General features: G+C 47.3%; 1 protein-coding gene across 8 annotated transcripts in view; it reads left to right on the plus strand.

Moving 5' to 3' along the window:
• The first annotated feature begins 10,762 nt into the window (after positions 1-10,762).
• Positions 10,763-27,882, plus strand: part of TEAD4 (TEA domain transcription factor 4) — a 70,402-nt gene continuing 53,282 nt past the window's right edge. For 5 of the 8 annotated variants that reach the window (XR_006219751.1, XR_006219752.1, XR_006219753.1 and 2 more), the window contains exon 1: positions 11,466-11,650. Coding sequence is in view for 3 of the 8 variants with exons in the window: in XM_042991577.1 (XP_042847511.1) it covers positions 11,509-11,650 (142 nt within the window). In the remaining 5 variants the exon portion in view is untranslated. Of the gene's footprint in view, positions 10,842-11,465; positions 11,651-14,185; positions 14,393-14,702; positions 14,813-27,882 lie in introns of those variants that run through there. The other 3 variants (XM_042991579.1, XM_042991580.1, XM_042991581.1) reach the window with 3 other exon arrangements.

A 27,882-nucleotide genomic window follows, 5' to 3' on the forward strand; every position in this document is an offset into this window, starting at 1 on the left:
TTGGGCCTCTCTTCTTAACCTAAATATTATCAGCTCCCTAAAGCCTGGTTCATTGGTAGAGATCACACTCCTGTCACTTTTCCTCACAGATCATAAGAGTTTTGCCAAGTCTTTCAGATTGTTAGCACCTCCCAACAAACCATATGACTCTGCTTGCTACCAGTTCACCAGTCTCAGAATGCATCTGAATTTTGAGAATCCAAGAACTTTGTGAGTTCTACATTCAGCATTGTTCAACTCCCAGTGTGCACTGAGCTGTTGGCCAGCGTGGGGCAAGGGATCAGTGGCTGTTGGTCCATCATATTTCCTTTCTGTGGACTTCCTTTTCGTCCCCGCTTCCTGTTGTTCCTTGCTCCACATCAAATAGCAATGGGAAGGAAAGAGATGTGGGAGATGAAAAGACTCTTTACTCATCCCCCGCTGGCAAATCCTATCTGCTTGGTTTTGACATGGCTGGTTTCCATCTCAGGCATGCTTCCTATCAAGTGCCTCATTCATAGAAGTGCCCTAAAGCCCTTCAGGCCTCTGGCACCACCGTCCTGGTGGACTGTCCGATCAACCCTTGTTGAAAACAGAAAGCTGTTCACTTCTCTCCGGTTGCGTATATGACAGTGTCTGGGGAAAGGGAGCCTGATGGGACTACTGGATCTAATCCTGCTTCCTCCTCTCTGTTCAGCTCAGAGACATCTATCCCCCAGCTCCTTGTACTTTCTGCTTAAGCGTGCAGCTGATTGGTTTTACATAAATCATATTTATACCTTTTGTATGCTACAGAAATAAAAATAATTTATATAAAAATGTGTCATCGTCTTCTTTGCAAAGTCCTATCCCTTACAGAGTTCTTGCAGTCATGTTCTGTAATGATCATTTTCTTTTTTTTTTAAGTTTATTTATTTTGAGAGAGAAGGCATGGGTGGGGGAGAGGCAGAGAGCGAGGGAGACAGAGATTCCCAAGCAGGTTCCACACTCAGCCCAGAACCTGATGTGGAGCTCGATCCCACAAACTGTGAGATCTTGACCTGAGCCGAGATCAAGATTTGGATGCTTAACCAACTGAGCCACCCAGGCGCCCCTGTAATAATCGTTTTCATCATGTAAATCAGCTCATCCCAGGACAGCAGGAGTCTGCAGACTCAGAAGTTTGTATTCTAGAGACTGTCTAGACTCATCATATTCATGACGCCAAGAATTTTCTAGATACATGATGGGGCCAAGAACTGAACAAAGAGGGGGCCACAGAAGGGTGGGATTTTATATTGTTGTAGATAACCTGCACCAGTCGGCCTCCTGGATCTTCTTCATTGGTACTGCTTACTGATTCAGCAGCAAAACAAATTAAATATCTAAAACCGAAATAGACCCTATCTCTTGCCTCTGCATGTTCACATTTTAGAGCCACCTTATAGAGACAATTTGAAAAAAAATGTGCTCACAAATCTTTACCAGGCCTTCCTGCTCTTATCAGTGTCATAGTGAAAATGAGTCATGTGGAAGGAAGCAGGAAGTGCCTAAAAATTAGGAGGAGAGCTGGAGTCAGAATTTAATTCTTAGAGCTTGGTTTTTCTTTTTCACGTGGTTCTTTTTGGTTAAAGTGCGTGGCTAGCTAAACATCATTTGTGACACAATTTTGTGACCAGGAATAATATCAATGGTCACTGACATGAAAGATATTAGCAAGTGTTTTTTTAAAAATCTAAAACAGGCCTTTAAAAGGTTCTTTTTTCTTAAGTTGTATTTATTTAGAGAGAGAGAGAGAGGAAGAGAGAGAGAATCCCAAGCAGGGTCCTCACTGTCAGCACAGGGCCCAAAGCAGGGCTCAAACTCACAAACTACGAGATCATGACCTGAGCTGAAGTTGGACACTTAACTGACTGAGCCACCCAGGTGCCCCCAAAAGGTTCTTTTTAATCAGAAGTTTAGTAGATCACACAACTAGCATCAATTCACTTCCTTTAGATAGCATTACAGGTACAGAAATGAAGGGATGGTTTGATTGAGGCCAAATCCCAGGGTTCTGGCCCCCTTTCTGCCAATAATTTGCCATGTGCCCCTTTCCTCATCTATAGATTGAGAGATTTTGATATGATCTTCAATTCTTGCGTATGGTTCCCCCACTCATCTGGTAACAGTGTGGAGGTCCATCTACTTGTGTCTTGAATTGAACTCTGGTTACCTCATGGACAGCTTTATGCCTTTCGTAGCTGATGATACTTCTGAGAGGAGTGCCAGATACCCCAGGAAAGGACCATGGATGCTTAAACTAAGGAACTGGAGAGGGGAGATTCTCAATGTGTCTTTGGTGAGAGATTCTGAAATGGCAGGGGTACATGATGTGGGAGAGACAGGGTCGGATGCTAAGGACGTGCAAAACCTCAGAACTGCTTTTCCCTAACCACTGGAGACATCTTGCTCCACTGAGAAAACCTGGGGTGTTGCAAGTTGCCCTTTCCCTCAGCCTCCAGATCCCCCTCTAGATAGAATGGCTCCTGCCTGTGTGCTCATGCCATATGTCTAATAGCTGCTTTACTCCCATCTATAGCCCTCCTTTCATCTTCCCAGCTAGGGGCTTGCCAAGGACTGGCCAGATCCTGTCCCACCCCCTCAGACACATTTCTTGACCAATTGCATAATGGATTGTTTTGCCTCTTCTTCCTGCTTTTCACCTAGCTATCCTGGTCAATGTACATTCCTTAAAAGTCTCACACACTCTTCTCATCCACCAAAAGCCAGGGAAACCACAATAAATGGAGGATTTGCCATTGATGCTCAGAACTTAGGCAAGCCTTAAACCACAGATGGGTTCATGGCACCACCTACTGACTAAGGATGTACATTACAAGTACATTAAAATGACTAAAACTGATTCTGTAATCCAGAAGAGGAAGTTACAAAGGGCTCAGTGACTGTAACGACTAGTCCCTATTACCACATATTTACTAAGCACCCTTGTGATACGGTGTGAGTCTTTTAAAGGTTTGAGAACAGTAATATTTCTGGAGTTTAGAAGCCGTAGAGGTATTCCAGGTAAAATGCCCAGGAGCAGGGTGGGGCGGGCGGGGCGGTGCCTGGGTGGTTCAGTCAGTTAAGCCTCTGACTTAAGCTCAGGTCATGATCTCGCGGTTTGTGAGTTTGAGCCCCATGTCAGGCTCTGTGCTGACAGCTCAGAACCTGGAGCCTGCTTCAGATTCTGTGTCTCCCTCTCTCTCTGCCCCTCCCCTGCTTGTGCTCTGTCTCTCTTTGTCTCTCAAAAATGAATAAGTGTAAAAAAAATTTTTTTTAAATGCCCAGGATTTGGCACATAAATATCAATATCACTTCTATTAACATCCTTTCAAAGTGGAGCAATACATTCCAGATAATTCTGCTAGCCATGCAGTTATACAAAATGGTTTATATGCACTCATAGATTGCATATAGTCTATGCATCATAGACTATAGATGGTTTTCTAGGGACTATGAGGAGAGGAAAGAAAAACACAGTTTAACTGGGAAACTAAACATCCAGGTTCAAGTCTCAGCCCTGATCCTACCTTACATTCCTTTCTTTGTACCCATCTCTCCATTTCTACTTGAAGGAACAGCCTAGGCAAACAAACAAACAAACAAACAAAAAACCCTGATGTTAATGGAAATTTTGGAAACACTTCAAATATGAAATGGGCCTCCAACGTTTTTTACAGCTCTGCCTAGTCTTTTGGTCCATCGGGCCCAAGCTCCTTTGCATGTTACCTTCTAGGGCTATGGCCCAGGCATCTGGAGGGCAAGAAAAGAATAAGCCCCAGAAAGCACAAAGGTGGCAGGGGCCCATGTGGGAGTGGGGTTTTTTCTGGCCTATTACCACCTTTTATCAAACATTTTCGTTTAATATAGAGGTTTTCAAGCCTCAGAGTGTTAACATCTAGTTAAGTACTTACTATCTACCTAGATTCTGTCCCTTATCATGATTTTCAAAGATTCAAAGAATAATCCAGTAGTTCTCTTTATTCTGTAGTCTGGGGACAGTAAGACTAGGGAGGAAGAATGGTCCGAGAGAGAGTGGCAGGTAGAGGAGGGCTAGGATTTAGATTAAGATTTTAAAAATGAGGTAATGGGAATGCAAGCTGGTGCAGCCACTCTGGAAAACAGTATGTAGGTTCCTCAAGAAACCAAAAATAGAACTAGCCTACGACCCAGCAATTGCACTACTAGGCATTTATCCACGGGATACAGGTATGCTGTTTCGAAGGGACACATGCACCCCCATGTTTATAGCAGCACTATCCACAATAGCCAAAGTATGGAAAGAGCCCAAATGTCCATCGAGGGATGAATGGATAAAGAAGATGTGGTATATACATACAATGGAGTATTACTCGGCAATCAAAAAGAATGAAATCTTGCCATTCGCAACTACATGGATGGAACTGGAGGGTATTATGCTAAGTGAAATTAGTCAGAGAAAGACAAAAAACATATGACTTCACTCATATGAGGACTTTAAGAGAGAAAACATATGAACGTAAGGGAAGGGAAACACAAATAATATAAAAACAGGGAGGGGGACAAAACAGAAGAGACTCATAAATATGGAGAACAAACTGAGGGTTATGGGAGGGGTTATAGGAGGGGGGACGGGCTAAATGGGTAAGGGGTACTAAGGAATCTACTCCTGAAATCATTGTTGCACTATATACTAACTAATTTGGATGTAAATTAAAAAAAAATAAAAAATAAAATTAAGAAAAATGAGGTGGATATGCAATTTCTAGGGCACAAATACACTTAAGGACAAAATACATACATATGATAGAAATAGGACCTTAAAAAACATGTCCTGATTTTGTCTTTAGTCAATTTTATATTCTATATCAGATACATAGAGACACAAATTTTAAATATTAATAATTTCATATGGTCCAAAAGAAACTTTAAACACTATAGTTAAAAAAAATAAAAATTACAATTAAAGCCTCTTCCCATATCTGTCCCCTTTTTCCCTTGCCCTGCCTTCCTCCTGTAGTTAACTATTTTTAATTTCCCTCTAGTGTATCTTTATGCAAAAATAAATGCATTTGTGGGTGCCTGGGTGGCTCAGTTGGTTGAGCATCTGACTTCGGCTCAAGTCCTGATCTCACAGCTCATGAGTTCAAGCCCTGTGTCAGGCTCTGTGCTGACAGCTCAGAGCCTGGAGCCTGCTTCAGATTCTGTGTCTCCCTCTCTCTCTCTGCCCGTTCACTGCTCATGCTCTGTCTCTCTCTCCCAAAAATAAATGAACATTAAAAAAATTTTTAAAACCCCGCATTTGTAATTCCCCAATCTTTGTGCACAAAAGGTAGCATACTATATACTCAGTTCGATAGCTTGCTTTTTTTTACTTACACTGGAGATAATTCCAGATCAGTAAATGCAGGCCTTATACTTGCTTGTGCACCACAGTATTTCACTGTGGGAAGTACCACAGTGTTTTCAACTAATCCCCTATACATGGACAATTTGCACATTAAGAAATTTTATCAGGGGAGGAGGTGAAAAAAGAAATTTTATCAACTTGTTTTGAATACAAGCAGTGTTCCAGGGACCATGTTACCTATTGTAATCTTCTTCTTTTTCACTCCCCATACTCAGTAACTACCACAACGTTACCCCTTTACACTTGGTGCCTCCCACAGCCTTGAATTCTCCCCTTTGCTCTGCAACTGTCCCCTGACTGCTTGCTGAGCATCTCCTTGAGGGTGGTCCATGGCTATGCTGGCCAACACCATAGCCACTTGTGCTGTTCAGTTATTCAAATTTAACATAATCAAAATAAAAGTCAGTTCTTTGGTCAGACTAGCTACATTTCAAGTTCTCAGTGGCCGCAAGTGGCTAGTGACCACCCCATCAGACAGGGCACATAAAGAACACTTCACTGTTGCAGAAAGTTCTGTTGGAGAGCACGGGTGCACAGAAATCTCAACCTCAGGTCTAAAGGTCACTCTCTACCCTTCTGCCATGTGGAAGTTGCTCCTCTTGTACCTCCCTCGTTAGACTGTCAGCATCTGGAGGGATGATGAACTTTCCTCCGTTTCTCCTTAGTGCTTACCTAGCACAGTGCCAAGGACATCATCCATGTTCAATAAATGTGGAGTGAAAACATGAGTGACGAGGACACCGAGGCTCCTGGTCTAAGTATGCCCAAGGTCACAATCAGGATATGCCTCAGCTGTTGAACCCAGATTATTTAGCTCCCTGGGTAAGGTTATAAGACATGACTTATGTTAACTTTCATTTCAAGATACTGAATCAATAGCTACCAAAAATGAAAATTTTAGCTGAATAACACTGGAGAAAGCTTTTCTTTCCTTTTGATTTTTTTTTCCTGGAAGTTTTGGATATCTGATCCTAAAGATCCCTTGGGAACCTCAGAGAAACACTCTCACTTGAGAATTGGGTGGGAAAGGCCCCAACCTCTGGTCTCTGGGAACCAATGGTTTGTTTTGGTCTGTAAATACACTGTATTGGTTTGCCAAGACTGCCATAGCAAAATACCACAGACTGGGTGGCTTAAACAGAAATTTATTCCTCGAGGTTTGGGAGGGAGGCTAGGAGACAAAGATCAAGAGGTTGGCATGTTTGGTTTTTCCTGAGGTCTCTGCCCTTGGCCTACAGTTGGCTATCTTCATCTTGTGTCTGCACGTGGTCCCCTCTGTGCATTGTCTTTGTCCTTCCTAATCTCTCTTCTCATAAGGACACCAGTCAGATGGGATTAGGGCCCACCCTAAAGACTTCTTTTTAACTTAATCACCTCTTTAAAGACATTATCTCCAAACCACTCACATTTTGAATCCTGGGGATTAGGGCTTCAACATGCGAGTCTGGGGGAGGCACAATTCAGCCCATAAGTGTACATTGTTTCCTAGATAGACCCAGAGTCCATTCTCTTCCACATTTCTCTTTGACAAGAGATAGCAACGAATATTATGTTTATCAAATTATAGGCTACTTTTATTCTATTGAAAGAGAAAGACTCCAAACACCTTTGCTAAAGGTCTGCTTTGTTCTCCAAAACACAAGATGCAGTCCAGCTGATATGGAATGAAAAGTCTTCTTCAGGGAAAGCAAATAGATGTGTAGTATGGAGAAGTGAAAAAAGAAAAGGAACCTGAGTCATGGATACCACAACCACGGTAGGGGTCAGCCACGTGATAGTGTTGAAGGGGGGCGAGGGTATGCTTTGAAGATATCCGAAAAACAGTAGAGATGCCTCTTACCTAAAGGCGCGGGAACAATCTTTTCCTGGTCAACTTCTTATGAGGCCATTAAATCCAGTAGTGGGTGTTTTTTTTAAAAAAAGATGTGGAGAAGTTAGGGAAGGGTTCTAGTCACATTTTTCTCCCTGATTATAAAATTTGTTGTATATAGAAGAAAGAAGAATAAAGAAAATAAAATATAGAATAAAGAAGAAAATAAAAAAATGCTTGAAACTAATGTAACATTGTGTGTCAAGTCTTTTTCAGTAAAAAAAATAAAGAATAAAAATGAGAAAATTAAAAAAAGATCCTGTTTACCTTTAACCCGTCATTCTCCAACACTTTTCAATTTAGTTTTCAAAGACAGGATCATCCCACATATACTGCTCTTAGAATCCATGTTTCCATTCATTATATCATGACCAATGTTTGTCTGGATTATTTTTAAAAATCTTGTTATTAATAACTGAAAAGAATTCCATCACATAGATGTGGTTGAATTTGTTTAACACATATAGATAATTTGTTTAACCATGACCATGTGGGTTGGAAAAACAAAATTTATTAAAGGAGTGGAAATAATACCAAACAACATGTGATAATAGTAATTAATAAAATTTTTTACTATAATTTTGGAGTACAGACAACACAAATAGCCTTCCCACGTGAAAACCAGCTCTGACCACACCCCTGCCCTCCTCTTTCTGCGCTACTGAACATCAAGCCCTGGGTGAGAGCCATTTGTAGGACCAGGTAGAGTGGCCTGGATTGCTAAGAAGTGAGGTGAGCTGTGGATTATATGATGTCATTTGAGGGGAGTCACATGCATCTCTTCTAGCTTGATCCAGACAGATGCAATACTTCCACCAACAGATTCATTCCTGAGGGTCAGTGAAAGAGGGTCCTGTCCCTTAAGAAATGTACATACCCTTGGTAAGGGCAGGGCAAGTATGTAAAATCACTGCTAGTCTTGAATCTTCGGAATTTCCATGTCTGAGAACTTTCTTCTACCTAAAGGGACCACAAAAGCTTGGGAAGTGGGATTCCTGAAGACACAGAGCTCCCTAGCCTGTAAGGGTGTGGACCAGGAGGCTGAGGTCCTGAAGGCACACTATTCCAGCCTGGATCACTTAGGGTCTTGGATAGTTAAGATTTGGGGGGAATAAGCCAGTCTGAGCTCTGAATTTCCTCTCAGCAATCTGGGTTGGATGTGATACTTCAAGGTTGCTTTATTGTCTCCATTCTGGACTCTGTCCTGTCTTCCTCTAAACCCTCTGAACCTTGGCTGGACTCAGCTCCCAACTAACCTATTTCTTCTTGTGTTTGAATTGTTATCTCGGTGAATGGCACCACCAATTGTTCAGTTGACAAAGCTTAGTGATTCTGGTTTCCTCTCTCACCCTCACAGCCAGCCTAGTTACCAATTCTTGTTGATTTTGCCTCTGGGCTGTTTCTAAGAGCCTTTCCCTCATCCTTAAACTCAGGAGCACTGCCTGAGTTTAGGGTATCTTGACTCTCCAATCCCGCCAGACATTGTTGCCAGAGGGGTCTTTCTAATGGTACTGATCGTGTCACACCTTTGTCTAAAGGGCCTTTCTGATGCCCAAACTCTTCAGCATGGTATATAATGATCTTCACAACCTGGCACCCACTTATTTGTAACCTCTTCCTCCAGCACACCAGTTTTCCTAAACACCCCGTGTGTACGTGCTCCTATACCTTTGTGGGTTTTCCACCCTCGAGTTGGTACGTTCTCATTTGCCCTTTAAGAGCTGGAGCAAATGTAACATCTATAACTTGGAATTCACTGTTCCTTCCCTTGGGCTTCCATTGAGCTCTGTATAATTGCCTTCTTACCTGGACTGTGAACTTCTTGAGGGCAGGGACCTGAATCTGCACTTAGCATGGTGCTCAAAGTCAATAGACATTCAACAAATAATTATTCCATTAGAGAGCCAGTGTTTACAGTTTGTACTTCCCTTGGTGCCTAATACTGTCTTGTATGGCAGTCTTTTTAAACATATGAGGTGTGACCAAGCCGTGATGTGACTCATTACTTAATAAGCATACCAGAATTTATGGAACCAAATGAGAGCTGCTTAGCTGCTTCCTTCAAAGTCTTCATCCTGTGAGGCTGGATACTTACTCCTGCCATGCTTTCATTGTTCAAAACACCTCTGGAACACCTCTCTTGGAAACAACTTCGGCATTTGTAGCACTTTCTGTTCAATCTCCCCTGTGGTAGCTTTTTGTTTGTTTCCACTTATTAAACATTTATTATGTGCTTATCTATCCCAGGCACCAAACTGGTGCTGGGTGAAAGATAAGATAAATCAGACATTCACTCTGTCTTCAAAGAAGTTTCTATTTGGTAAGGGAGATAAGATCTGGGCAAACACTGCAATACAAGCTTAAGTGATAATGTTCCCCAGTGATCAGATCCCCAGTGATCTGATTTTTGGAAAAAGCCAAAAGTCCTTTGGTTTCAACCTTCCAACAAGGTGAGTGACAGAGGTATGTGATAACATACTGCCTTAAACCAATGCCAAACAGGAGCCCAACGCGTTTCCAGTACCCCTCTCCCCAACAAGAGACTAAACTATCTGGCATGTTTGTTTCAAACCCAGACTCCCACTTTGTGGTAATGCTCTTCTATATATGGAGTCTTCTCAGCTAAATTATAAGCTCTTCGAGGGCAGGTGCTTAAGTCGTATTTTCATTTTTGTTCTCACAGCATCTGGTGGCCACATAATACATGTTGGATAAAGATTCATTCAGTTACTGAGCCCAAAAGGTGGCTCCTCGCACCACACGTACTTCACATCGAATATCCTCTCCCCATGTGCTTTGCTCTTGGTAGTGACAGATCTGCCGGGGCCACGGGACAACGACCGAAAGGACCAATGCAAGGGAGAGCGCGCGTGGGGGCATTGGCGGCGGATCTGGGACTACAGCCCGGGAGTTCCTGCTTCCTGGTTCCCCGGGGCGAGTGTCCTTTGGTGGGAGCCGCGGGGAAGGGAGCAGCCCTTCCTGCGCGTCGGGCGCCCGCCCCTCCCCCGGCCTCCCAGGGACTTGTGCGGAGAGGCGCCAGCCGGCAACCGGGGACGCCGAGGGTGGCGGGGCCACCTACAGGACCCCCCATCCCGGTTACGGGGAAGGTTTTCAGCTCCTGGGAAAGGCAGTCGGAGACTCGGCCAGGAAAGGCAGGAACCGGGGGGCTCGGGGAGGAGGAACAGAGTCGCAGCGGAGAGATCCAAGGGAAAGTCTGGGTGCGGGGGAGCGGCGGAGGCCGGGTCCCAGCGGAGGCCGGGTCCCAGCGGAGGCCGGGTCCCAGCGGAGGGGTCCGCGCCACAACAGTCCGGCCGCCCCGCCGCGCGCGCCCCTCCCCTCCTCCGCCGGCCCCGCCCCCGCCCGGCTCCCCCCTCCCCCTCCCCCCCCCCCCCACCCAGTCTCCTCCCCGAGGGGCCGGGGGCAGGGCCGCCCCTCCCTCCGGGTCCCTCCCTCCCTCAGCTGCGCGCATCTCATACCAGCCCTCATTCCGCACATTCCAGGCTTCCTCCTTTCAAACTCCAGGCCAGGGGGCGGGCAGGGCCCGAGCTCCCGGCTCCCGCCGCCCGCGGCCGCGTCCCCCAGGTGAGTGGCGCCCGCCCCGCCGCCGCCCCGCCGCGCGCCCCCACCCCTCCGCCCCGCCGGCCCCCTCAGCCGCGTGCGCCGCCGCTCTTTTCTTCCCCCCCCTCGCCCTTCCCGCCCCGGACCTCCCGGCCCGGCCCGCGCCCCCGCTGCCCTCCCTTCCGCCGCCGGCCCCCGAGCTGCCTTCCTCTCGCCCGTTGACTCACTCCTCCAGGAATAGGGAGCTCCCGTGCTTTCCCGTCAGTCCCATTCTGGGAAAACTCCTCCCTCGGCGCGCTCCGCTCCGCTCGGCTCAGCTCGGCTCGGCGCGCCAGCCCCCCGGCGGCGGCGAAGCGCGTGCGGGCCGGCGCGGGGTGGGCTCCGGCGGCCGCCCGCCCTCCTCCCTGCCCGGCCGGTGGCCCGGGCCGCCGCGGGGCCGCGCGCGCTGACCCCTGTCGTCCCGCAGTGCCGTCGCCGCCCTCGGGACCTCGGCGAGGAGTTGGCGCGCGCTGCGGACCCCGTGGAGCCGGCTTAGCGCCTCCGCCCCCCCCTTCCCCGCACCTTGGGACCGGTAAGGCTGCGGCGCGGCGCGGGGACTCCAGGACCTCGCCCGAGGGCCGGCGTCGGCGGTGCGTGAGGAGCTCTCCCGGCACGTGGAGGCGGCGCGGACCTCTGGCCGGGCCGGGGGTGGATGCTCGGGGCTCGCGGGAAGGGGGTCCCGGAAGCCGAAAGGCCCAGAAGCAGAACCGAGAGCAGCGGCGGTCGGAGAGACCCAGCACCCATGCCTCTTTTCTGCCGGGCCCTTTTCCGACTTGGAAGAGCGAGCCCTGGAGGTAGTGTATTGGCCGGTTTAAGTGCTGAGGCTTTGCGAAAGAGGAGAGCCCTCCGCAGGGTCCCCAGCTCCCCGGGGCTTGAGAAGCCTGTTGTATTCTGTGGTGGGGACTAGCTCCAGGGAGGAGAACTCCCAGACCCGAAGCGCACGTTTCCCAGGGACACAGCCTCCGTGCACACGTGTGGAGAGGGGATTCCGGGCACACATGGTGGCTGTCGGATGATTTCATGTGACCGCCTGACTGTCCCGTCTCCCTAGGTTTGGGTGTAGGTGAGGGTGATATCTGTTCACATGTGACTCACCTTGTTTGTGTTGAACGTGAGTGTATTTACACTTGAGAGCAGTGCTGCCTATCTGGAAGTCTGAGTGTCTCTGAGCCCTTGTGCAATGCTACGTCTCTGCGTGTGTATTTTTCTGCGAGGATGTTGGTTCTGGGCATGACTGTTTTTCCTCCCTGCATGGCCGTGGGCAAGAGAGTTTGTCTCTGGTGAGGTGTGCAGGGATAATTGGACCGTGGTGCTCGGGAGTGCGGTCCGCGGGCTGCATGCGCCCTGGCCTGGGCAGAGCTGGAAGGAAGCTGTGCACACCCGCCTCTTCCAGGCAGCTGTCTTTCTGAGGGAGAGTGGGTGCTGTTCTTGCCTGAAACACTTCACAGAGCAAGATGGTAGAAGGCTAAAGGAAGTGGAGATCTTTGTCTTTCCCTGATGGGACAGGTTGTTGACAGAACTGGGGATGTTCGTGGGGGAGGATTCCCCGCCCCCCCCCCCCCCCAGAGGAAACCGTTTTGAATCTTGAAGGGTGTGTAGCCCCTGCTTTTCAAGTTGGCCCCAAGGACAAAGAAGAATGGATGTATACCAGCCTGAACTACTTTCTGCTGGTCCACCTCTCCTTGGAGCTCCCCAGCAGTCAGATGGAAGAATCCTAGTTCTTTACAACTTGCTAGACCACTCTGCACTTGGCTGTGGGAAGGGAGAGGGGTAACTGCAGGCATGCTTTGGTACCAACCCGGGAGGGAAGGGCTGCCTCTGACTTGCTAGTTGACTTGCTAGGGAAGACCCTTCTGGGTGTTTGCTTCCCTCCCCCCCCCCCCCCAACTCCAGTTGGGATTTACCCATTTGAAATATCTTAGAGGTTGGAGCTGGGTGGGGAGGGAGCCACAGATGTCCAGGAGATTGGCAGAAGTGACACAGCATGTGATGGTGTTGGGAGGGGGGGCACAGGCAGACCTGGAATCAGAGTTCTTTCTTCATTCCTACAACAAGGTGATGGGGGGCATAATGTTGAGGATTTCTTGGAAGGAAGGAACAAGATCCTCTCAGAAGGGTGGGGGCTGGTTGCTGCTCCTCCATGCACCTTGAGGATGCAGATGTTTTGGTGGGAGCCACCTCACCCTCTCACCTGACCAGGTGTGTGATTGGGGCTTTGAGGGCACCGGGTCTAAAGGTAGCATTGATGGAATAGAAAGGGTACAGACTTGGGACTGGACATACCTGGGTGCAAATCCCGACAGTCACAACTGTTAAGGCCCTCAGGCTTAGTTTCCTGATGAGTAATATGGGAGGGTGGGTTAATTAATATCTATCTAAAACGTTTGTTGTGAAAATTCATTGTTTGCCAAGTATCTAGCACAGTGCATGGCGTATTGCAGACTCCAGTGTTTTCTAAGCTTATTTCAGCATGGAACCTCTTTTTTCCCCAAGAACTTCACTGAATACCCTTTGACAAACCTTGCCCTGTTCATTTGTGTTTACTCAGCAAACATGAACTGAGCATTTACCATAGACCAGGCCCTGTGTGATGTTCGTCATCCTTAGGAACCAAGGTAGCTAGTGGCCCAGGTGGAGGTGGGGGCAGGGCTTTGTCACAGGGGCACAGGGTCTCCAACTCCTTTTTTTTTTTTTGATGTTTATTTTTGAGAAGGGGGAGGAGGGGCAGAGAGAGAGGGAGACACAGACTCTGAAGCAGCTTCAGGCTCGGAGTTGTCAGTGCAGGTCCTGATGCAGGGCTCGAACTCATGAACTGTGAGATCATGACCTGAGCAGAAGTCAGATGCTTAACCAGCTGAGCTACCCAGGCAGTCCTCCAACACCTTTGTTCTAATTTCAGTTTTGCCTTGACCTCAGGGTGAATCTGCTGAACATTATTGGATACTCTAATGTTAGCCTCTAACTCCCTCATTTTAAAGATGGGGAAACCGAGGCCCCTAGTGGGACAGTAACTTGCCTAAGATTGCACAACTGGTGAGTCACAGAGCTGGGACTAGAGTCCATTTTGTTTCCACTTTGCATTCTGTCTCCTGCTCTGTGGCTCCCAATGCTCAGACCCCCTAGCCACTTCATCTAACAGGTGTGGAGGCTGGAACAGTCTGGCTTGGCAATGTCTCCCATCCTGTGGCTCAGATAGGAAGCAGAAATTCTCCCCTCCTTCCCAGCAGAAAGCACAGAACTGTAGAATCTGAGAATGCCAACTTTGGAAGGGACCCTCAAAGGGTCTTTAAATGCACCCTCCTTTTTCCTCTCTGGTCTGTACATTACTCAGCCAGGTGGAGAAGGGTCTTCTTATCTTTCTAGATTTTCTGGGATGCAAGTGTCGCAACTTCCCTCTGCCTCCATTCTGGAGTCTTGTACTGGTGACTGTCACACAGCAATACCTGTTGCCTAATCCGTGGCTCCTCTCCTCCTTCTCAGTGGAAGTGGAGGACACGGGTCACCAGCTCTGCTCCATTGCCTTTCCTGTAGTTGAGGTCAGTCTGGGGGCAGTGGGAAATTCAGGGCTTGTGAGGGTGGCTTTACCTTGTCTGTCTTGCTTTGCCCCCCGTGACCCTTTGTTGGCAGGGGTTCGGAGGACAGCTCCCTTTAAAGCTCTGAAATTGGAGCTGAACAGCTGCTCTCCTGCCCCCCCCCCTTCCCCCCCAGGGGTTTAACCAGTTCAGGGGCCCAGGTGGAGGTGGGGGCAGGGCTTTGTCACTGGGCAGTGCGGTCTCCAACTCTGGAGCTTTTCCTGAACTCTTCTGAAATGACAGTTCTTCCCTTGCTTTTGGTTTTTCCATTTAGATATTAGGGAGATTCGAGTCACCTCCTGGGTGATATGGTCCTGGAGCCTTCAGCTGCTAGCGACTGGATCTTTGGGAACATTTCCACTGGAACTCCAGTCCCTAAGATAGGTACCGTGCCCTCCTATCTGTAATACAGGCCCTTGGAAAGGCCGGAGGATGGGCCCTGCCTCCCTGTGGTGTGGGCCAGTGCCCTCGCTGAGCTGAGGGTAGGCGGGCCCCCATGGGTGGGGACCCAGCTTCCTTTGACCCAAACTTCATGGGAACAATGGACTTCAGAGGAGTCACCAGGGGCAGGAAATAGGAGCTGTGCTAAGGCAGGGTGACCCTCCTGCAGGATGGGGTTGCATATCCGGCCGAAAGGAAAGGCAGGGTGTTGGGGGCAGTGCAGAGGGCACTGGGTAGGGCCGATGACACATAGGGTGGGCCTCTCCTTCCAAGGGGGCCCTTGACTTAGAGTGAAACCTGAGCTGCTTTGAGCTCATTATTTGATGGAGTCGTCTGCTTTGTGTCTTACCAGCAAAGGTATTGTGGTGTCTGCCAGTGTCAGCTCATGCCAAGCTGACCCCTGCCAGAACCATGAATTCCCCTTCCCTTCAAGCACTTCAGAGGTCTGCGTGAATTGTCCTGGCTTGAATAAAAGTCTAGTTTTGTTTCTTCCTGGCTGGTCTCCATCTTGGCTTTGAGCCTTGAGTAATAGTTGACGAAGGAGGCAATTTGTTCAGTAGGCAGAGCTCTGGGTGGGGAGGCAACAGGCCTGGGTCAGCTGGACAACATAAAGGGATTTTTTTTTTTTTTTTTTTTTAAGCCATCTTCAGAGCAAGAAGACAACCAGGACAGGCAGGGGGAGATTCCTGCTTGAAGCAGGTGGTGGAATGTTCTTGGAGGCACAACACACTTATCTTGCCTTTATCTCTGTAAAGGAAGAACAGAGTTGGCAAGAGGGCTAAGACAGGCTTTGGGAGAAGTGAGAGACTGCACTGAGTTGCCTTTTGTGAATTCAGGTGGCCAGGTTCTTACAGATCAGGTTTTGGGGTCCTGATAGCAACTGCAGGAGTGACCACAGAATCACTCTAGGATCTGGGAGGAGCCCTGACAAATGGGAGCGGAGAGGTAAGGGTAGCAACATAATAAATGTTGTCCTGTTTTATTTCTTCAATGTGGCAAGATGGGGATCCAGGAAATGGCAGGCCGGTAAGCTTCTTATTGATGTGGGGCCTTCAAAAATGACATCGAGATAGCTACTAGCCCACATGGGTCACCCTACCAAGTCTTGGAAAAACAATCTAGTTTAGATGGAAGAACGTTTAGTAAGGACTTTGAGTCTAATAAGGTTTCTTGGGTTCAAGAGAAATAAATAGGATCTGGTTGATGCAGCAGTAAGATGGATTTGTAACTGGTTGAAAGGCTGTCCAGGCTACTCATACTGAGCTCTTGTCACCATGGAGTGGGCAGTCTCTAGTGATATGCCACAGAACTCTCGTTTTGGTTTTGTCCCCTGTCAGTTCTGTGCGTGTCTAGGATAGCAAGAGTATTGGATGACAGAACCAGGATTCAAAGTCATCTTAATTAACTAAATGCTGAGATTAAGCAGAAATAGGAAATGAAGAACCATGTTTTTTTCTGTTAAAATTAATACATACTCATTGTAGACAACTTTTATAAATTAAACAAGAAAAACTGGTACATGCCACAACTCAGGTGAGCACAGTTAATATTTTGGTATATGTCCCTTTAAATTTGTGTTCATGCAAATAAATCTGTGTATTTTAACATAATTGCAGTTATACTCTATCCTGGTTTTTTTCCTACTGAATACTATGTAGTGAGTAATATCCCCTATCATAAATAATTTAAAGCTATAATTGTAAGGATCTGGATAATATTACCTCATATGAATACACTTTAATTTCTTTAACTGCACACTCCTGAACATTTTTAAAAATTGTGTTCAATTTTTAGCCATTAAAAATTACTTGACGTTGAGTGATGTTAAATAGGTACACTTATCTCAAGATGAACTCTAATAGATATAAATGTAAAATCCTGCATTTAAGGTCAGAGCATCAATTATATATATATATATATATATATATATATATATATAATTGGAATATATATATATATATATATAATTATATATATATATATATAATAGGAATTTACTGTCAATTCTTGTGGAAAAAAAGTTGGGGTTTTGGTTGATGAAGCAGGGGAAGGAAAATGAGCATTTATTTTATTTATTAAAAATTTTTTTGTTTAGGGGCGCCTGGATGGCTCAGTTGGTTGGGTGTCCGACTTCGGCTGGGGTCATGATCTCACAGTTTGTGGGTTTGTGCCCCGTGTTGGGCTCTGTGCTGACAGCTCAGAGAAGCCTGGAGCCTGCTTCAGATTGTGTTTCCCTCTCTCTCTGTTCCTCCCCTCCGCTCGTACTCTCTCTTTCTCTCTCTCTCTCTCTCTCTCTCTCTCTCTCTCTCTCTCAAAAATAAATAAAGATTTAAAAAAATTTAAAAATAATATTTTTTTTTGTTTTAAATTTTAATTTAATTGATTTTTAAAATTTACATCCAAGTTAATTAGCGTATAGTGCAACAGTGATTTCAGGAGTAGATTCCTTAATGCCCTTTACCCATTTAGCCCATCCCCCCTCCGACAATCCCTCCAGTAACCCTCTGTTTATTCTCCATATTTAAGAGTCTCTTATGTTTTTGTTTCCCTCCCTGTTTTTTATTATTTTTGCTTCTCTTCCCTTATGTTCATCTGTTTTGTATCTTAAAGTCCTCATATGAGTGAAGTCCTATGATATTTGTCTTTCTCTGACTAATTTCGCTTAGCATAATACCCTCTAGTTCCATCCACGTAGTTGCAAATGGCAAGATTTCATTCTTTTTGATTGCCGAATAATAGTCCATTGTATACATATATACCACATCTTCTTTATTCATTCATCCATCGATGGACATTTGGGCTCTTGCCATACTTTGGCTATTGTTGATAGTGCTATCAACGTTGGGGTGCATGTGTCCCTTTGAAACAGCACACCTGTATCCCTTGGATAAATACCTAGTAGTGCAGTTGTTGGGTCGTAGAGTAGTTCTATTTTTAATTTTTTGAGGAACCTCCCTATCATTTTCCAGAATGGTTGCACCAGTTTGCATTCCCACCGGCAGGGCAAAAGAGATCCTTTTTCTCTGCATTCTCGCCAACATCTGTTGTTGCCTGAGTTGTTAATGTTAGCCATTCTGACAAGTTAAAAAAAGAATTTTTTAATGTTTATTTTTGAGTGAGAGACCGACCGCGAGCAGGGGAGGGGCAAAGAAGGAGACAGAATCCAAAGCAGGCTCCAGGCTCTGAGCTGTCAGCACAGAGCCCAACATGAAGCTTGAACCCACGCACCGTGAGATCATGACCTGAGCCAAAGTTGGATGCTTAACCGACTGAATCACCCAGGTGCCCCGGGATATGAGCATTTATTAAGTGCCTACCAGGTGCCAAGCTTTGTTCTAGACATTTCTGTCTACATCACTTCATTTAATTTTCATGGCAGCCCTGTGAGATAGGGTTTGCTGATTTGTTTTTGTTTTTTTTAAATTTTTAAATTTTTATTTTTAAGTAATCTCTACACCCAACATGAGGCTTGAACTCACAACACCGAGATCAAGAATCACAGGCTCTACTGACTGAGCCAACCAAGTGCCCCGTTTTTTTTTGTTTTTTTTTTTGTTTTTTTTTTTAATTTTTTTAACGTTTTATTTATTTTTGAGACAGAGAGAGACAGAGGATGAACGGGGGAGGGGCAGAGAGAGAGGGAGACACAGAATCGGAAGCAGGCTCCAGGCTCTGAGCCATCAGCTCAGAGCCCGACGCGGGGCTCGAACTCACGGACCGCGAGATGGTGACCTGAGCTGAAGTCGGACGCTTAACCGACTGAGCCACCCAGGCGCCCCTGTTTTTTTTTTAATGTTTATTTATTTTTGAGAGAGAGAGAGAAAGAGCGTGAGCAGGGGAGGGGCAGAGAAAGAGAGCAAGAGAGAATCCCAAGCAGGCTGTACATTGTTAGCTTGGAGCCCGAGGTGGGGTTCGAACTCATGAACTGTCAGATGATGATTTAAGCAACAATCAAGAGTCAGACCCATAACCGACTGAGCCACCCAGGTGCCCGTGGTTTTTTTTTTTACCTTTGCTTTAACAAAAGAGGAGAAAAGTTACCCAGAGATTAATGCTGGGGTTGGAGTTTGAACCCAGGTCAGCCTGACTCTTCCTGTCACCCGTTAAACCCTGAGCTTGTGGGCTAGTGGGGTCGGGGGCTCTGCATCAAGGAAAACCATAGTCTGCTAGGCTCTGTGATGCTCTGGTCACAGTGAGAACCATGTCTGGTTTTGGGGGGTAGATACACCCCGATCTATTCAGTATTGAGCTTGTAGATATTATGAGTGTCTTGGTGAAGGGGGGGTTGGAACCTGTGCAGTCCTCAGCGTGCTGTCGTTTCTCATTGCTAGAAGTTAGTCCCTCTTTGCAGTAATAGCAGATCAGGTCCAAGGGATCGGAAGTCGGTTTCACTCTAGTACTACATAGACCTATGTGGAGTTTTATAATGTAGAATGATGTAGGTAGAACTTGCTAGGTCTTCTTTGGAGGAAGTTTCTCCAGTGGGTGGGAGATTGCACCAGATGACCTCTAGGGCTTCTGTTTCCTCCATGTGGTCCTGGGCCTCAGTTTCTCTGCATGCAGCAGGTGGGGATTGCCCTGGCGATGAAGGAGATATTTTCCCACCTTGACCTTCTGGGATCCCTGCTGGAGGGAGGTAAAGATAAGCTGTCTCCAAAGCTGGAAGCAAGGCTGAGAAATGTGAGGTGGGAATGTCCAGTCCCAGCAGTTTGAGGAGACCAAATGAGGAGATGTGGGAGTTATTGCCTGGCTCCCCATCACCTTTGTACAAGCTGCATGAGCAGGTGTTAGCGACAGGCTGCACCCCTGAGGCTGGGGCAGGGGAAGATGAGCACAGCATGGGGTAGTGGCTATAAGCACAGACTCCAGACCCGTCCTGCCTTATAGAAATACAATGTAAGCCAGATATGTCATTTTATGTTCTCTTAGAGCCACTTTTACAAAGTAAAAAGAAATTGGTAAAATGAATTTTAATAATATATTTTATTAAACAATTGTGTCTGAGGGCAGCTGGGTGGTTCAGTTGGTTAAGCGCTCAACTTTGGCTCAGGTCATGATCTCATGGTGTGTGGGTTTGAGTGCTGTGTCAGGCTCTGTGCTGACAGCTCAGCCTGCAGCCTGCTTCCGATTCTGTGTCTCCCTCTCTGTGTTCTTCCCTACTTGCACTCGGTCTCTCTCTCTCAAAAATAAATAAACATTAATTAAAAAAAAAATTTAAACAGCTGTATCTAAAATACTATCGCTTAACTGTACCATCAATAGTGAAAAAATGTTCATGAGAAGTTCACATTTTTTTTCATACAAACTGTTTGGATTCCAGCATGCATTTTACACTTAATAGCGCATCTCAATTTGGACTAGCTGCTGTTCAAGTGCTGAATGGCCATGTGTGGCTAGTGGTTCGTGTTTAGACAGTATAGCATTACAGCCAGCCTGCCTGGGTTTGAATCCCTTTTCTGCCACTTATCAAGCTATGTGGCCTTGGACAAGTTATCTAACTGCACAGTAGCTTATTCTCTTCTGCAAAATGAGGAAAATAATATTAATAGGACCAACCTCTTGCTGACGTGAAGAGTACATTAGTTAATATTTGTAATATACTTAGTTTTTTTGCCTGGCATATACTAAACACCATCTAAGTGTTTATCAAGTAAATGACCCATAAACTCTGGAGGGAGAGGCCTGTGATACGCTGGGAAAAACCCAGTCGTGGAGAGTCCCTGTACATTACTGGTAGGCTGTGCCTATATCTGGTAGTTCTACAAAATGAAATTGCCTTCAGATCAGATGGACCTAATCTATTGCTGAAGAGAGGGCCCGCCTTCTGGAAGTGAGAAGAAATGGCAGCACCCGTATAAGATAGGCTCCAATCCTTTGACAGGTATGTCCCGAGCAGCTGTCCTGCTTGGGGCTTGGAAATGTGCTGCGTGACATGGAAGAAACAGAAGGATCCTCCGAAATGCTTCGTTTTAGATTGTGTGACCTCATGTTGGAATGGGGGGTGAGGTCACTTCCAGCACTTGGAGGTTGAAGCAGTAGTCTTGCTGCTTATGCAAGAGAGGAAGCAGAGCTGTATTAGTGGCTTCCGATACCCTCCTCAGGACTCTGCCAGCCCCAACACTGCCTGCTTGCCTCTCTTGGCATCAGCCCCCTCTGCCTGCACCTGCCCCCGCCCCCAGCCAGCCTGCAGTGGTCACAGAGCACCCACAGTGTGTCTGGCACTGTGCCAGGGGCAGTGGGGGAAATGTGGAATGGAAGACCTGGTCTGTGTCCTCAAGGGGCTTGCAATACTGCATGGGAGATGGACTGCACAGCAAACACTGAACACCTGCAAGATTAAAGAAGGGCTAGTTAGAAGCACAGACTAGCACTGAGGGGGTGTCTTGTAAAGGTGATTCATTCTGATGGGGCTGGGAGGAGTCAGGGAAGGCTTCTCAGAGGAGGAGGCACTTGAGCTGACTTTGAAGGATGGGTAGTGTTGCACGCTGTGTGTGTGTGTGTGTGAGAGAGAGAGAGAAACAGGGACAGAGGGAGAAATATAGGTGAGAGGACAGGAAAAGTAGTGATTTCAGGGTCATGGTCATGAAGTAATCAGAGGAGAGGAGACAGTGGAGCTTTATAAGTGAGGAGGGTTTGAGCCAGGTCCTCTGGGCAGAGTAAGGAGGACTTTTTAAAAATTTATTTTTAAATTCACATACAGCAAAATTTACTCTTCATGGTATACAGTTCTGTGGGTTTTGACAAATGCAAGGCATGGGATTCCCCACCACAGTCAAGATACAGAAGGGCTCCATCTCCAAAAGATGCCCTCACGCTACCACCCTTTGTGGGCTGTCCATCTGTCTCCCCCTCCCCCGCCATGCCCATCCCCTGAGAACATGGATCTGTCCACTCCTGTCATTGTGCTTTTTCAAGAATATCAGATGGATAATCAGACAGTATGGAGCTTTGGCGTCTGTTTCTTTCACTCAGCATAATGCCTTGATTCATCCGGTTGTGTGTATCAATAGTTTGTTCCTTTTTATTGCTGTGTAGTATTCCATTTTATAGCTACACTGCAGTGTGTTTATCCATTCACTGGCAGAAGGACTTTTCGGTTGTTTCCAGCCTTTGTTGATTTTGAGTAAAGCTGTTGTCAACATTTCTATACAGGTTTTTGTGTGAATACAAGCTTTCATTTCTCTTTCTTAAACACCTAGGAGTGGGATTGTTGGGTCACGTGGTAGTATACATGCAGTGGTGTAAGAAACTGGCAAACTGCCAAAGTGTATATACCCTTTGCATTTCTATCAGCAAAGCAGAAGAGTTCTGTTTCTCCGTATCTTCAACAGCGTTTGTTCTTTTTTTTTTTTTTTTTTTTTTTTTAATTTTTTTTTCAACGTTTTTTATTTATTTTTGGGACAGAGAGAGAGACAGAGCATGAACGGGGGAGGGGCAGAGAGAGAGGGAGACACAGAATCGGAAACAGGCTCCAGGCTCCGAGCCATCAGCCCAGAGCCTGACGCGGGGCTCGAACTCACGGACCGCGAGATCGTGACCTGGCTGAAGTCGGACGCTCAACCGACTGCGCCACCCAGGCGCCCCAACAGCGTTTGTTCTTGTTGGCTTTCTTTTTGTTTTTGTCTTTTTGACATTCTGATAGGTGTAGTGGTAGCTCAGCACGGTTTAATTTTCATTTCCTTAATAACTAATGATGTTGAACGTTTTTTTGTGTTTTTAATTTGCCATTTATGTAACTTCTTTGATGAAACGTCTACCAAATCTTTTGCCTATTTTTCCTCTTGATGGTTATGTTTTGAGAGTTCTTTAATATTCTGGATACAAGTCCCTTGTCAGATGTGTGACTTACAAATTTTTGGAGAAAATTCATTTAAGGAGAGAATCTCCAAAAGAATATGGTGGGTGTTAGGGACTCTGAAAGCAAGGAAAGAGTTTGGTGCCCTGAGCCTTGGCCTTTCTTCAGAGGCAAAGGTGGGGCCCAGGGGGATAGAGGGCGGGGAACACCTACAGAATGACTTAGGAAGAGGAAAGGAGGAAGGAACAGGGCCTTCTATGAAGTTCTGTTCCTGGCTTAGCACCTGCAGTAGAGTATACTTTGAATAGGAGGTGCACGTAGCTTCTTAGTTTGCTAGGACCTTCCCTGACTGACTGCTATGCCTGGTCTACTCCTCATTGCCCCTGGCTCAAGCTGGGCCGGCCCCATCCAGAACAACAACTGCTTGTGCCCAGTCTGGGTACCAACCATTTACATGGCCTTGTTTCCAAACTGGATGACCACTGCATTCTGGAATGGGAGGTGGAATGATTGTTGGGCCTGCAGGGGTAAGCCACTGGGTAGCTGTGTGGCTGGTGCAAGAGAGAATCAGTGCAGTGAGTTTTCTGGGTCAGGCTGGGTCCTCGGTGATGGTGACCTCAGCCTAAGATCTGAGGGCTTTGGGCCATTAGAATCTCCAGAGCATTGTGATTGTCATCTCTGTCCCTGTCCAGGCGGGGTAGCTCTGAGACAGAACAACATTTCTGTGAAAGACAACCAATGGTAGCATAGGTGCTGCCTCCTGCCTCTTGGCCAAGTCCAGTCCAGCATGTCCCCTGCTCTTGTGTCTTGGCAGCTATGGCACTGTCCAGATGCTAGAGCCTTCATTCTTCCCAGGAGTAGGCCTTTTCCAGAGGTCTACAGGTGGAGAATGGGACAGAGCTGAAGATGGGTCCTGCTTTCTTGCAGCTGCTAAGGCTGGCTGCCTGGTTACCTCTATGGCTCTATAGGCTCCCCGCAGCTCCATGATGCTCTGGACCTTGGAGGGCTGTTCCTCAGCACTGAGAGCTCCTGCGTGGGCGGGGTGTGCACCTAGAGCCCCCACCCATGGTGCCTTGTGCTGCTTGGGGGCCCAGTGTGGGCACACCCTCGGGTCCTGGCAGGGTGAGGTATGGCATGTATGTCTTTGGCAAAGACATACGATTGGGGCAAACCCACCCAAGGCTGGGGAAAGCAAGCATTTGTGGAGCAGCACACTGGGCTCATGTAAAGACATTGGTTCTGTCGGTGCCCAGGGAGAGTCACTGTTTGATGGGATTCAGTGGCCAGTCTGTTAGGCAAAGACTCTCCAGCTCTGGGATCTACCTTGAGATCTGAATCTATCCTTCCTTCCTTCCTTCCTTTCTTTCTTTCTTTCTTTCTTTCTTTCTTTCTTTCTTTCTTGTTTACTTATTTTTTTTTAATTTTTTTTTTAACGTTTATTTATTTTTGAGACAGAGAGAGACAGAGCATGAACGGGGGAGGGTCAGAGAGAGGGAGACACAGAATCTGAAACAGGCTCCAAGCTCTGAGCTGTCAGCACAGAGCCCGACGCGGGGCTCGAACTCACGGACCGCGATATCGTGACCTGAGCCGAAGTCAGCCGTCCAACCGACTGAGCCACCCAGGCGCCCCTCTTGTTTACTTATTTTAGAGAGAGAGAGAGAGAGAGAGAAAGATAGGGCATGAACAGGGGAGGGGCAGAGAGAGAGGGAGACACAGAATCTGAAGCAGGCTCCAGACTCTGAGCTGTCAGTCAGCACAGAGCCCATCGCGGGGCTCAAACTCATGAACTGCGAGATCATGACCTAAGCTGAAGCTGGACCCTTAACCGACTGAGCCACCCAGGCGCCCTGATCTGAATTTTCGTAGGCCTATCTAAGGTGAAGTCAGCTAGTTTGGTTCAGTACTTTTGCCTCTCCAGAACTTTCATAACCTTTGCTTTATTTTAGAATCCAGAAGGGGCGCCTGGGTGGCTCAGTCAGTTAAGCGTCCCACTTCGGTTCAGGTCATGATCTCGCGGTTTGTGAGTTTGAGCCCCGCATCGGGCTCTGGGCTGATAGCTTGGAGCCTGGAGCCCGCTTCGGATTCTGTGTCTCCTTCTCTCTCTGCCCCTCCCATGCTCATGCTCTGTCTCTCTCTGTCTCTTAATAATAAATAAACGTTAAAAAAAAAAAAAAAATCCTGGGGCGCGTGGGTGGCTCAGTCGGTTAAGCGTCCGACTTCAGCTCAGGTCATGATCTCACGGTTTGTGAGTTCGAGCCCTGCGTCGGGTTCTGTGCTGACAGCTCAGAGCCTGGAGCCTGTGTCAGATTCTGTGTCTCCCTCTCTCTCTCTGACCCTCCCCCGTTCATCCTCTGTCTCTCTCTGTCTCAAAAGTAAATAAACGTTAAAAAAATAAAAATAAAAAAAAAAATCCTGAAGAAAGGCCCCAAGGAGAAAAAAGTGCAAGCCTTACTCTCCTTATCTTAAAAAAAAAAAGGGGGGGGGTGCTTGGGTGGCTCAGTTGGTTAAGGGTCCAACTCAATTTTGGCTCAGGTCACGATCTTATGGTTTGTGAGAGTTTGAGCCCTGTGTCAGGCTCTGCGCTGACAGTGCAGAGCCTGCTTGGGATTCTCTCTCTCCCTCTCTCTCTCTGTGTGCCCCACTTCTGCTTGCTCGTTCTCTCTCTCAAATAAATATACTGAAAACAATAAAAAATAAATTAATAGCCTAACCTCTCCCATTCCTTTATTCGTATTATTATTATTATTTAAAAATTTTTTAAAGTTTATTTATTTATTTTGAGAGAGAGAGAGAGAGTAGGGGAGGGGCAGAGAGAGAGAATCCCAAGCAGGCTCCATGCTGTCAGCACAGAGCCCAGTGCGGAGCTTGAACTTGCCAACGACAAGATCATAACATGAACTGAAACCAAGAGTCGGATGCTCAGCCGACTGAGCCACCCAGGCGCCCCTGTATTTTTTTTTTTTTTTTTTGAGCAGTTTCGGGATTACAGAAAAATTGAGCAGAAAGTACAGTTTCTTCCCTTCTCGCCTACTTACTCCTATTACTGACATCTTGCACTGGTGCAACATATTTTTTACGTTGATGAACCGGTACTGATATGTTATTATTTTTTTATTTTTATTTATTTTTTTTTAATTTATTTTTGGGACAGAGAGAGACAGAGCATGAACGGGGGAGGGGCAGAGAGAGAGGGAGACACAGAATCGGAAACAGGCTCCAGGCTCTGAGCCATCAGCCCAGAGCCTGACGCGGGGCTCGAACTCACGGACCGCGAGATCGTGACCTGGCTGAAGTCGGACGCTTAACCGACTGCGCCACCCAGGCGCCCCTGATATGTTATTATTAACTCAGGTCCATAGTTTACATTGGGGCTCACTGTTTGTGTTGTGCTTTCTCTGGGTTTTGACAGGTGAATGTCCTCTCTCCACTATTACAGAATTCTACAGAAGAGTTTCACTGCCCTAAAAACTTCAGTGCTCCGCATATCCCTCAGTGTTGCCTTTTCCAGAATGTCCTGTGGTTGTGATCATGCAGTATGTGTGTAGCCTTTTCAGATTGGCTTTTGCTTAGCAATACGCCTTTAAGGTTCCTCCATGTCTTTTAGTCACTTGATAGTTCATTTCTTTTTATCGCTGAATGATATTCCGCTTTCTTTCCCCACCTTTTCTTTGTGTGAGTGGGGACACCGAGGTCCAGATAGGGGAAGCGAATCTGTGGCAAGGCTGAGCTCGGAGCGAGGTTGGTTTACCTTCCTTCGAGACATGTTTGGCGGGGGGCCTTCTGTGCAGGCACTGTTGCGGGGACCGAAAGCCCCATCACCGCATCACCAGACTCTTTAGTGGCTCTGGGGCCAGAGCTGGGGTGGAGTGGGGTGGGGAGTGGCGGGCCGTGGACACCCACTTGCTGTGACCCACTTCGTGGATGTGTTAGGGCCAGGTCCATAGACACCCACGTTCCTGGCTGCTTGGAAGGGATGGATGGGGCAGTGTCCCAGGTTGAGTTCCTGGGAAGCTGGATCCGTGTTCTCATTTACCCTGCTTGCCCCTCCTGAGGTTGAGGGTTCTGAGCACAGACTCTGTGCTGCCCAATGGGGCTGATGGCTTGGGGCTACATCCGTATATTTACCGCTGCCCCTCCCTGTTGAGGCTCCTCCCACCGACCTGCTCCCTCTTCACCCTTACCTCTTCTTGTACCCCTCATTCCTCCTGCTTCTCTCCTGTTCACTGTGTCCCAGAGAAAATTCCTTCTCCCTGGTTCTTGCCCCCCTCCACCATCCTGCCAAGAACCCCGAATGTTTGAGGAGCCCTGTTGAGAGCAGCTTCTGTGCCTGCCCATTGTGGATACAATTGAACTTAATCCTCACAACAGTCCCATGAGGAGATGACATTATTACCTCTGGCATGTATTCAGGGGGACGGACTCAGAGAGGTTGAGTAGCCTGCTCAAGGCCCAGCCAGGATCTGAGCCGGGCCTCTGACTCCAGAGCCCAAGCAGGCACCCCTCTCCTGGCCTGGTGGGTTGGCTCTCAGTGACTGGTTCCTTCCGATGCATGCTTACACTGCTGGGGTGGTGGGGTCCTCCTTTGTCCTTTTTCTCACCTCTCCCCACTCCTGTCCTGTCAGGGAACAAGGTGTGATCAGTGACCTTCACACTGAAAGGTCAGTGAGGGTGGTGGTGGTTCACACACAGTGTGCTGTGTTTCAGCTTCTTTACCTGTTATGTCTCAGTCCTTCATCTCTGCCAGGCCAGTCTTCTCATCCCTGTTTGAGAGATCAGGAAACAGAAGCTTTGGGGAGGTTAAAGAAGTTCCTGATCGGCTGCACAGCTGGTAGGATTTTCATTCAGCTTGTACCACTCTGAAGCTGCTCACAGTGGACCAGGCTTGTGTCATGCTTTCCCCAGGGCCTTGTGTGTGTCAGCAGAGGAAGAGGAACTCCTTAGAGCTAGGGAGGCTGCTCCTGGGGTGCACTTGGGACACCCAGGTTTTGTGCAGTTTTATTATATGTATGTATTACTTCGGACATCCAGTAAGCCCTGGCCAGCCTTCTAAAGTCACATTGGGGCCAGTTTTTTTCAGCTGAGTATATGGCTCAGTTCAGGCCATGTAGGCCCATTTCTCCACTGGATTGTTTTCTCCTCTTCTGTTCCTTCTCCTTCTTTTCATCCGCAGGGACTCCCCACCCATGACCCAAACACTGCTGTCTTTGTCTCTTTC

This window comes from Panthera tigris, chromosome B4 (assembly GCF_018350195.1).
Source record: "Panthera tigris isolate Pti1 chromosome B4, P.tigris_Pti1_mat1.1, whole genome shotgun sequence".
Taxonomy (NCBI): domain Eukaryota; kingdom Metazoa; phylum Chordata; class Mammalia; order Carnivora; family Felidae; genus Panthera; species Panthera tigris.